The following is a 12,500-nucleotide window of genomic DNA, read 5'->3' as shown; positions in this document are numbered from 1 at the left end:
CGCAGAATGTCTGAAATGCTGAGTAACTCTCAGCAGCTCAGAGCAGGGCAGGTTTTCCTTTGGCTTGGTGTTGGCTCAGCAAAAACAACCGGCTGGCCGGGCCAAGGTTGGATTGTAGCTCGACGATCGCACGTTGCTTATCTCTGACACGGGAATGAGAGCAAAACCTGACATAGATTGTCATAATTGGAAACATGATGGATATTTTGAGATGAACACATTTGGACAGATGGATCATTAAAAGTGTCCCAGACAGACCTTTTAAATGACAGATGCTGATTTGTTTCTCCCCCTCACTCGGTTCATCCCAGGACAGTACTTGTAATGGGACCCGATTCTATCACTGACCAAAATGCTCTTTTTTTCTATTGAGCGTTACTAATCCCCCCCCCCCCCTAAAAATCGCAAATCATCACAAGGTGATCTCAAATCCCAAGATTTGTTTTACTTAACCCTTTCCGTAATTCATGGAAATGTTCATAAAGAATCCTATGAGAAAAATGAGAAAATACAATCTAAGTCTTCATTCACACACACACACACACACACACACACACACACACACAAACACACACACACACACACACACAACACACACACACACACACACACACACACACACACACACACACACACACACACACACACACACACACACACACACACACACACACACACACACACACACACACACACACACACACACACACAATTGCACAATTGCACACACATACATACCATACATTCAGGCCTGGACATATGCTTACACATGTGTTGCACAACCCAGCCCCAGATGGATAAAACAATGTCCAGAGCCATGCAGGGAGAGAGAGACGGGACAGACTGGTACTGCCGGCTCCCAGGTCAAGCTGTGTACACAACCTATAGGTATAGGATAGTTAACCTCCCATCTGTATCAGTCCAATGCTCTCACACCCACCACACCATGTTATCTGGATTTATGGAGCTTCTCAGCTAATAAATCACTTGCTCAGCCAAAGGGTGCTCTGTTAACCTGGTTGGAATTCCAAAGATCTGCCTTTTTATTTTGGTTTATAGATATCAGGAGTTTGCTTTGAGAGCTTTTAATCCCATCTGGGCCAGTTGACCCAGGCTGATTATGGATTAATGGCTATCACCATTGTATTACTTCTCAAGTGTATTCACAAGCCTGAATTCAAAAGTTAAACGTAATTCATAGACTTGTTTCAGAAGCTGTAAACGGCACTTGAAACCAGAGCAGTACTTAAGCCTTATTATTGATCACGAGTGTGCGGTGCTCTCTCTATTTGTGTGTTGTAGAGATAACGCAGGAACACCTCTAACCAAGTCCCGTCCCTGGCACCGCAATGGCGTCTAATCGCATTTACATGACAAGGAAACCCCCATTATGTCCAGGGTTTGAGCGGGGAAATTGGGGAGCGAAATCAAGCCGGTAAATCACCTGAGGCGGGTATAAAGGCTTAGCTAGGGTTCCACTTCGACGCAAAACAAGGACCAGGCTGACGCTTTGGCGCAGCCGTGAACCTGATTTGGCTCTGCGTCGGGGTTTGGTTTGCGGACCAATCCCCGCCTTAGCGTTGTGTCGACGTGGAGCCATGACTCAGCCTCCCCCTTGGCCCGCAGCTACCTGCTGGAGCAGGACTTCCCCGGCATGCGGATCGGCCCGGAGCCCACCACGGACTCCTTCATCGCCGTGATGCACGGCGACACGGAGGGCGTCGTCCCCGGCAACGCCCTTGTGGTGGACCCCAAGAAGCCCTTCAGGAAGCTCAACGCCTTCGGGAACGCCTTCCTCAACAGGTAAGAGTAGTGGCGCGCTGCGGGGTACGGTGACTGGATGATACCGTGTTACCAATAGCAGAGGACACAGATATACAAGAGAGAGACCACAATGGGGGATGGGGAATAGGGGACGGCTGGACCAAGAGTGAGTGTTGCAGAGAGAGTAAGAGGGGGAGAGAGCAAGAGAGAGACGGCACCATAGCACTACATTCCAGCTTGATTGAATTTGCCTCGTGCTCTTTGGCCAGGCTTTCCCTCGGTAATGGCTGGTGCGTGTGTGTGTGTGTGTGTGTGTGTGTGTGTGTGTGTGTGTGTGTGTGAGTATGGAGGTCAGTATGGGTCAGTAATGGCCTTATGCATAAAAAATGTGTGTGTACATGTTTCCATGTATTTTATGTTAGCACAGGTCAGTAATGGCTGTGCGGTGGTCGTGTGCTAGTGCGCGTGTGTGTCAGTAATGGCCATGTGCATAAATTGTGTGAGCGTGTGTGTGTGTGTATGTGGAGGTCAGTATGGATCAGTAATGGCTCTGTGCATGAATCTTGTGTCTGCATGCTTTCATGATTTTGTGTCAGTGCAGGTCAGTAATGGCTGTAGTGGTGGTAGTGGTGGTGTGTGTGTGTGTGTGTGTGTGTTTGTTTGTGTGCATGTGTGTTTGTGTATCTTAGAGCAGGTCAGTTGTCCACCTCTTCTGGGGGAAGAGAAACTGCTAAAGTGTGTGTGTGACCTTGTCTCCGCAGTGGAGCGCCCCACCAAATCAGTTCACACTCACACACTAAGACGTACACGCACACACACACGCACAAACACACACACACGCACTAACACACACACACAGCCATATTAGTGGGGACTGCTCAGAGTGCTGTATTTATGCAGCTGGAGAGCGAACGTTGGAAAACAGGGATAAGTCTATGTAGTGTGTGTGGGCGTGCACACGTGTGTCTCTGTGGGGGGGAGGGCTGTGTGTGAGTGTCAGTGTGGGGGGGGGGGGGGGGGGGGGGGAGTTATCCGTGGCAGATGAGCCACAGATCCTCTGCAGTCGTAAAAACTCTTCCCCTGTCCTTCGTCCTTTCCGTCTGCTCTCATGCTAAACGCGTTGTGTCTTCCTCCCGTCTCCTCGTTTCCTTCCCTCTCCATCCTCTCCTCTCCTCTGCCCACCGTCCCCTCTACCTTTTCTCTGTCCTCTGCACCTCTCTGAATTTGCTTATCTCTTTTCCTTGCTAATTCGCATATGTGTGTGTGTGTGTGTGTGTGTGTGCATGTGTGTGTGTGTGCGTGTGCGTGTGTGTGTGTGTGTGTGTGTGTGTGTGTGTGTGTGTGTGTGTGTGTGTGTGTGTGTGTGTGTGTGTGTGTGTGTGTGTGTGTGTGTGTGTGTGTGTGTGTGTGTGTGTGTGTGTGTGTGTGTGACTCTAGGTTTGTGTGTGCCCAGCTGCCTAATCCAGTGCTGGAGAGCATCAGTGTGATCGACACTCCGGGGATTCTGTCAGGCGAGAAGCAGAGAATCAGTCGAGGTAAAATCACACACACACACACACACACACACACACACACACACACACACACACACACACACACACACACACACACACACACACACACACACACACACACACACACACACACACACACACACACTTACCAACCCTTACTGTAGTGTTCTCTGTATCAGTGTACATTTGGCCACCCTGTAATCGCTGGGATCTGCAGAGTCAGCATTGTGTGTGTATGTGTGTTTGTGTGTGAGTGTGTGTGTGTGTGTGTTTGTGTGTCTGCGTGTGTGTGTGCGTGTGTTTGGGTGTGTGTGTGTGTGTGTGTGTGTGTGTGTGTGTGTGTGTGTGTGTGTGTGTGTGTGTGTGTGTGTGTGTGTGTGTGTGTGTGTGTGTGTGTGTGTGTGTGTGTGGTTGCATCAGATATAGCATCATGCCCCAGGCTTTTCGGGAAGTAGGAAGTAGAGGGAAAAAAACAGCTTTGAATCACACACACACACACATACACAGAAAACACACACACACAGCCTCAGTTAGGTGTATGCAAGTAGCATTGTCTGAAATAAGTTATATTTTTTAACTCAGACACTCAATCTTCATTTCTTGTTCTTTATCAAAACATGAGTGCATCATTGAATATTGTTGAATCATACAATTCAGTCCCATTGCCTATTCATTTAGACTTTGCTCATAGGGGTAGTAACACATTTATGACAGAAACAATGGATTGTTCATTGAAATGCTTCGTCATAGGAGAATGTAAAAAAAGGAAAGAAAGAAACATAGGCAGGAAAAGAAGGATCTGTATATGGTGGCATCAGCTTGTCTGTAAGCGAACCAAATTGTATTAAATTATGCACGATTGCTTTCAATAGAATCACACTGTTTTATTAAGGGAAGGTATGTCTGTCTGGATGCCGGCATTCCCAATGCTAAATGCAGACATTTCCATAACAACCGCCAAACGTGGACAAAGCCAATATGCAAATGAACAGATACCAAACGTCTTTATGTCCACAACTCAGTCTATTTTCCCTGCCCTCCCTTTCGTCCGCCCCTGAATTGTTTCACTTTACCATCACTCTCTTCTCCCTTTTTTCTGTGACCAAGGTTCACTGACACACAAACATATACACACTATAGACAAGCATCTGTGTCTTCTCTGAGACTCCCTCAAGCACTTAGCTTGCATTGATTCTCAAAATGGATCCACCCACTTCTACGAACATGGACTTCTACACATATACACATATTGATTTATACACATATACACACATAGACTTCTACACATATACACACATGGATTTCTACACATAAACACACATTGATTTCTCTGAACATTGACTTCTGCACATTCTTGTGTATGACTTTCCAAAGGTTATCATTACTGTCAGCCAGAGCTATTTAATCAACTATTACAAACACAGAGAACAATATAAATAGCTACCTGGCTTATAATACCTAACCAGAAAGTGCTAGTCATGTTTAATGGTCATGATGATTAGCATGGTTGAAACGCATTGTTTGGTTTTCTTGAATGTTCTGCTACCTCTTCATGGCCGGGCATGTTTTGAAATGTTCTTTCGGTTAAATTTGTTAAATTCTGCATAACCTTACGTAAGGTAGTTGATATTCATCATGTGGCCTTAAGTGATATTGTTATTTCATAAGTCTGTGTACTGGTCAATTAATACAATTTAGGGATTGAAGTATTAAAAAAAATAAATGATATACCATCTTGTACAATGATTGCAGTAAGAAACTGCACCACAATTTATATTGTAAATTGCGTATTTAATTAATTCAACTTAACCATTCATGCTTGATCACATAACAATTCACAGTGAACACCACGTAACAGTTCTGTTTTGCAAACAATTAGGAGAAGGGTGTTTAGTATTGTTATTTTGTCCTGCGTCAAAGCAAATAAACCCCTTCGGTGTTGTGACCTTAAACATGGTCCATTTGGAAATGAAACACATGCTAATACTACCTCTGACTCAGCACAGCTGTGTTTTCACTGGAGACACAGAATGTGTGCGTCGTTGTGTGAGGTGTTTTTTTAGTGTGTTTGTGTGTGTGTGTCTGTGTGTGTGTGTGTATTGGCGTGTATAGCATCCATTCTTTTATCTTTGTGTCATTGGTATTGTCTCATTATTTTCTGTTTTTTATTTTAATAGCGATTCATTGTATGTTTACATCCAGATTTGACAGAGGATCTTTCTGGCTATAGCAGGCTACGTAGATGTCGTTACGGAGGTATCGTAGATTTGTGTGCCAACCTGCCAAAAAATAGGATGATAACTTGAGTTGTAGGATTTTGGTCATTTTTTTCTTCACCAAAAAAAGTGTGTTTATTTGTCTTCAACGGTTCCTGCTATTGGCGGGCTCCTGTTTGTGTTTCACGCTCATTGTGATAGCAGTGTTTACCATAAAATTGAAGACAAATATAAGCCTTTTTTTGTGGAATGACAGTGTTATTGAAAAATGATGCACTAAAATTCATCAAAGTATCATTTGAATCCAGCGCTTTGAAGCTTTGGCCAAGATGCAGTGTTTTTGTCAAAGTAGTCGGCCTCTCATACAGACTAATGCCAGACTAATGCCACTTGGTCTGCACACAAGCTGTAGTATGGTTATCAAGAATGAAGCGGTTAAGGAAATCAATTGGCACAACTTGCTGTTGTCAAACGTATAGTACATATAGTAGGACATATAGTACGAATATTTAAAATAATATTGCATAAAACCTTCTTCAGAGTGATGCAGGGTCTATTCTTTGTTTCAATTATCAGTTGGATATTCAAAAGAGAACAGATGGCAAAATCAAGATTTAAAAGAATGACAATGAAATACAAATTATATTATTTGAGATTAAAGCTAAGCTGTTTTAGTTTTCATATAGATTTGAAAGTAGTTAATATGAAGTAGACACTACTTAGGCCCCATGTAGCAACAAAGCAGCAAATGCCTTTAATAATATATGAGATTTTCAAAGTAAAAGTTCACATATTCGAGCTTATGTGATTCAAAATAAATTAAATAATACATAATAAATAATTAAGAAGATGCACGCACGTTTTAAAAGCCTCTTTTCAAGGCTGTGAACTTAATTTCACCAGATTTTCATGAAATTAAGATAGACAAAAAAAACACTCAAATAACAATTAAACGCTTACTACTTGCTGTTCCCCATTTGTTGCTGACAGTAAACATAATCTCTTAACCATTGCATAAATTCCTACTGTATCACTACTACCTCTACCATTGCTGCTGCTGCTCCCACTACTGTACTACCACTCCGTCCATCTGTCTGTCAGTACTGGTGTCCTTGTGGTGCCTTTTAATGCACTAACTCCTCCATTCAATCATCATTTTTGATCTCATCTTCTGTGGAAGACCTCCAGGTAAGAGTGAAAACCCATTTGGACACGTACAGTAATCTATGTGGAAACCGCACTTCCCATAAATCACAACCACACACAAAACTTCTACTACCAAGCTGTACCTTAAGTGAAGCGATTGGCTCAATCTAGGATAATTTTATCGTACATTTTAGACTCTTTTCACACTATAGATTGAGCGCACTGACCCCATGGAGACATTTGAGGATTTTATAAAAATACGTGCCGATTAAAATGACGATTTGTTATTGATATCCTCTCTCAGGCTATGACTTTGCTGCGGTGCTGGAGTGGTTTGCTGAGCGCGTGGACCGGATCATACTGCTGTTCGACGCCCATAAGCTGGACATCTCCGACGAGTTCTCGGACGTGATCAAGGCCCTGAAGAACCACGAGGACAAGATCAGGTAAAGACCCGGTAGGAACCTCGCAAAAAACACCGGGAGGGAAGGACTTAGGCATGATAAATGATGCTGTACCATGACTCAATTAAGGGTGGTGTTGAACAAGGCGGACCAGATAGAGACCCAGCAGCTGATGAGGGTGTATGGAGCCCTGATGTGGTCCCTGGGGAAAATCGTCAACACGCCGGAGGTAACAAATCATGCCATTTTGAAGTTTAGTTAAAGAGAGAAATGTGTTGATAAATGTGTTGATTATCGATTTATTAATGGGTGACTGATTCTCTTTCAGTTGTTGTTGTTTATCTCTGACTCTGTCTCTGTCGCTGTCTCTCTGTCTCTGTCGCTATCTATGTCTCAGTTTCTGTCTCTGTCTCTTTCTCTCTGTCTCTGTCGCTCTATCTCTGTCTCTGGCACTAATCAGTTCAATTCAATTCAAAAGAGCTTTATGGTAATGGTAAAAAAACATTAAAGTTCTCCAAAGAACTTAAAAAATTAGACAAAGGCAAAAAATAGCAAAGTAGTACTCCAAAAGGTTAAAGCCCAAAACAAAGTGAACATCACTGAGCAGTATAAGAACAGTCAGACAACATGTCATGGTAAAATCAATCAGCCGCAATTCCCCCCCATCTCCGTAGACATTATTGACAGAATAACATAGTTATAACAGGTTATGACTATGTTGTATTCTCTCTGTCTCTCTCCCTCTCTCTGCAGGTGATCCGGGTCTACATCGGCTCCTTCTGGTCCCATCCACTGCTGATCCCAGACAACAGGAAGCTGTTTGAGGCAGAGGAGCAGGATCTGTTCAAGGACATCCAGTCCCTTCCCAGGAACGCCGCGCTTAGGAAGCTCAATGACCTCATCAAGAGGGCGCGGCTCGCCAAGGTATGACCACGGGCGTACACACATGCACGCACACAAATGGACACGCACGCACACACACACACACACACACACACACACACACACACACACACACACACACACACACACACACACACACACACACACACACACACACACACACACACTCATGCACGGATACACATGCACAACCACACGCATGTATGCACACATATTGAAACACATATATACACCCAAACAGACATACACATACACACACACACACACACACACACACACACACACACACACACACACACACACACACACACACACACACACACACACACACACACACACACACACACACACACACACACACACACACACACACACACACACAATCCCAAACATAGACCTACACACACACACACAAACACACACACACTCCCAAACATAGACCTACACACACACACACGTATACACAGAAAAGGCGATGTTACTGGTCAGTGGGCTGTGTGGTTTTAATTGGTTAGGAGAGGTAGCTGATCATTCAGGGTGTTTTATGCGTCACAAATTTCGATCATGCATGATGAAATGACGTAGTTCTCAAAAATCTCACACCCAAGTACACTACTGTGGGAAGGGTTAAAACATGTCAACATCACAACCCACGCAATTTTCATTTTGAAATCGTAGTTTTCTTTCCGGAATGTTTCATTAAGCTTAAATATGACAAACTTTTTTATATTTACGCACAATCAGCCAACCAACATTGGTTTTCACAGACATTATCACGGCTTGTGTGAATGCATCAAATACTATTGCCTAAGTGAAAGAGTTTGGTTGCGCGCATGTGGTATTGGTCATTGAGTTTCTCGTCGTCAGGCGAAACCTGTCAGCTTATTGGCTTGGATGGCGTTTTTTTTTTTCCTTTTCTCCCACGTAGGTGTGTCCCTTCTGCTGTCAGGCCCTGTTACACCCAGGGTGGGAGCACACTGACAGAGCTAAATACTGACTTACATATTGTGCGTCAGTCAAATGTCCACATATGGATCTGGAATTGGCTCATGGCTTGGTCCTTTTGCTTGCCAATAGCTTTTGCTTTTGGATGTGTGACATTTACAGGACTCACACAATCACTGGTGAGTCGTGACTTTGACTTTGCGATTTCCCCAATATCAAAGTCAAAGTCATTGCTTCTTTTACAGGCTAAGCATCAGGAGATGATATAAACTTGTGAAAACGAGTGTCTAATCGTTAAGGCATGTCGTAAATATCTGGCCAGCTCAGCACTCTTGAGGCTGCAACTGCGATTAAGGGCTGTACAAATACAATTGAATTGGATTGAACTGAAGGCAAGGCGACGCCCCAGAACAACAAGCCGATTTTATCTTGAAACCTCAGGGACACAAAACGGCGCCATCCCACTTGATCCCACTGACGGGATGGGTGGGAAAACCAAATCCTGTTTCCCATTTCATCCATCGTCTTTTATCCCTCCATCATCCCGGCCCGACCCAGCTGTCAACCTTGACACAACGCGTCACCGCGTCTCCCCCTTCTCCCCCTCCTCCCCCCATATCCCCCCCCCCCCCCCCCCCCCACACTCCTTAGGGAGCTCATAGAGCATAGACGTAGTGAGTTTGACAAGTGAGGTTGTTCAACCCCTAAGTGGATTATCTCCGGTTTCCTGTTTGGAGAGGAAGTCGATTTCTTTTTTTCTTTTCTTAAAGGAAAGACTGAAATTCCAACTGCATTTTTAGAAATCAAGGCACCAACCAAACGACGTGCACACACACACACACACACACACACACACACACACACACACACACACACACACACACACACACACACACACACACACACACACACACACACACACACACACACACACACACACACACACACACACAAACAGAGCTGTCGTCTGCTTATTAAGTTACCAGAATGTTGAGTATGTGTTTCTTTTTTTGGCGCAGGTTCACGCGTACATCATCAGCTCGCTGAAGAAAGAGATGCCCACTGTGTTCGGGAAGGACAACAAGAAGAAAGAGCTGATAGCAAGTCTGGGTGACATTTACGTCCGCATAGAGAGAGAGCACCAGATCTCCCCCGGAGACTTCCCCAACCTCAAGAGGATGCAGGTAAACCGGTCTAGAGGCCGTCACAGAGAGTGTACAGTCTTCCCCCAGCTGGCACTTTTAAAGTACCATGGGCAGGATTCTCTGCTGACAAGTCGAGTGAAACCTTGATACGGTTGCTTGTAATGGTTCCATGTTCGTTTTGCTCTTGCATGTTTTGGGAAAAGAAGAAAAAACAAAAAAAACGAGTGCATGCGTATTATATTATAATCTGCTTAAGAAGGGAGGTATATTTTGTCACCAATTTGCTTGGCTCTAGACACAAAGGTTTGCCTTTGCCTTTGGAACACATATGTGAAGGGTAACGTAGAAGTTAATTGACTGAATCACATTATGGCCACATTATGCTGCCTAGAAGTGACATCGGTTTGACTTTTGTTTACCACCTCCTCCTCCTCCTCTTCCCCTTCCTCCTCCTCCTCCTCCTCCTAATCCCTCCCCCTGGCCCTCCCCCCCCCCCCAGGACCAGCTGCAGTCCCAGGACCTGACCAAGTTCCCGCCGCTGAAGGGCAAGCTGCTGGAGGCGGTGGACGACATGCTGACCCACGACATCGCCGGCCTCATGGTGCTGGTGCGGCAGGAGGAGAACCTGAGGCCCAACGCCGCCGTGAAGGGCGGGGCCTTCACCAACACCCTGAACGGGCCCTTCGGCTACGGCTACGGCGAGGGCGCTGGAGAGGGCATCGACGAGGCCGAGTGGGTGGTGGCGCGCGACAAGCCCGCCTACGACGAGATCTTCTACACCCTGTCGCCGGTCAACGGCAAGGTGACGGGCGCCAACGTGAAGCGGGAGATGGTGAAGTCCAAGCTGCCCAACACGGTGCTGGGAAAGATCTGGAAGCTGGCCGACATCGACAAGGACGGCCTGCTGGACGATGAGGAGTTTGCACTGGCGAACCATCTGATCAAGGTGAAGCTGGAGGGACACGAGCTGCCTGCCGAGCTGCCCGCCCACCTCATCCCCCCCTCCAAGAGGAAACTAGTGGAGTAGGGGACGAGGAACACTCCCCCCCCCCCCCCCCCCCCCCCCCCGGTCTACACACACACATACATGCAGACACACAGATACGCACACACACAAAGACACGCAGACAAACACATACACAGAGACACAAGCATACATATACACATTCAAATATATATATAGAAATATATATATATATATATATATATATATATATATATAACCCCTTTAATGAGAAATGTAATGCATTGGAAGAATCTGAAAAAACACCTGGATTTCATATCAACACTGACAAAGCCCCTGAATGAAGCACATGCTCCCATGAAGAAGATGCCAGAACCTTCCTTTAGCGGGACCTTTCCACTAAAAGACGCTCCGCCGTACAAACCGAACAAACATCTCTTCACCTCTCTGGCTTCGTAGCACCGTGAATCTGTTTCTTTCCTTTCCAAGCGGACAATGGTTAATGTAGTTTTACATGTCTGCAAGCTTTTGCAGAACAACGTGCACAAAACTCAACCTTTACTATATCTCCAAATGCTACTAATATTTTGAATTGCATTTTGAAAAAAGCGGTTAACTTCCTCTAATAACTCTTGAGGGAAGAACTGTACTCATTATACTAATTACACGGTTAAGGGAAGGAGGAGATCAGGCATGGCTTGGCTTGAACAACAAACAAACAGCAACACTGAAGATAAAATAAAACACTGGAGTGCATCAACATTAAACCGACAAAAGAGGAGGAGAGGGGAGTCAGAATAGGAACACCGTAAGAGGAAGAGAAGATAACATTCTGCGTGTAACAGAGAGGGGCACTATGGCTATGTTGAACAGCTGATAGAGCCTTTTCACCATCCTACAATGACGGAGACCATGTTGTGAGCGAGGACACTAATTATAGGCTATTTTCATGAACCACGTTTGTCTACTAACGGGTAGTAGACAAATGCTAGTGAAGATAACACACTCCATCGAAAGAAGCAGAACGATAATAAATGTGAGTGATACCTGTGTCTATCCTTCAACAGCATCTCTTTGAAAAGGGTCGATTTCATTAGAAAACCTGAATGACTTGATATGAACAAGGAAAGTCAATATTTGGCCACAATGTTCAGAAGGAAGCGGCCGTGCACTGCTGCCCTTTGGGTCAAGTTCAGGGACTCATGTAGAGCTGTGAGCAGTTCTAGTATTGCGTCATCGTGCCACATACAGGTCTCCAACAACAGTGTCAAAAGTGAATCTGGGCGAGGGTGAAAACATGCATACAATGATTTGAAGTGGTTTTGATTAGGAAGCTTTTCTTTGAAGAGAACAGAAAAGCTGTGTATAAAAAACGACATGCTTATAACAAAATCAATTATTTAGGAAAAGTTTTACACGAGAATTTGTTTCTATTTATTTTACAAGACTATATACACAAGACTAACAAGTCTATATCTACAGTTATTATAATATCATGA

The 12,500-nt window shown here is 44.7% G+C and overlaps 1 protein-coding gene across 1 annotated transcript in view; it reads left to right on the top strand.

Annotated features, from left to right (window-relative positions):
• Positions 1-11,088, top strand: part of ehd3 (EH-domain containing 3) — a 14,378-nt gene extending 3,290 nt beyond the window's left edge. The window contains exons 3-9 of the mRNA XM_056581580.1: positions 1,627-1,803; positions 3,202-3,299; positions 6,945-7,086; positions 7,174-7,273; positions 7,798-7,968; positions 9,912-10,076; positions 10,537-11,088. Of these exons, the coding sequence (XP_056437555.1) occupies positions 1,627-1,803; positions 3,202-3,299; positions 6,945-7,086; positions 7,174-7,273; positions 7,798-7,968; positions 9,912-10,076; positions 10,537-11,064 (1,381 nt within the window). The 3' untranslated portion in view covers positions 11,065-11,088. The remainder of the gene's footprint in view (positions 1-1,626; positions 1,804-3,201; positions 3,300-6,944; positions 7,087-7,173; positions 7,274-7,797; positions 7,969-9,911; positions 10,077-10,536) is intronic.
• The last annotated feature ends 1,412 nt before the right edge of the window (positions 11,089-12,500 follow it).

This window comes from Gadus chalcogrammus, chromosome 21 (genome assembly GCF_026213295.1).
Source record: "Gadus chalcogrammus isolate NIFS_2021 chromosome 21, NIFS_Gcha_1.0, whole genome shotgun sequence".
Taxonomy (NCBI): Eukaryota; Metazoa; Chordata; class Actinopteri; order Gadiformes; family Gadidae; genus Gadus; species Gadus chalcogrammus.
This window is presented reverse-complemented; position numbering and strand designations above follow the sequence as displayed.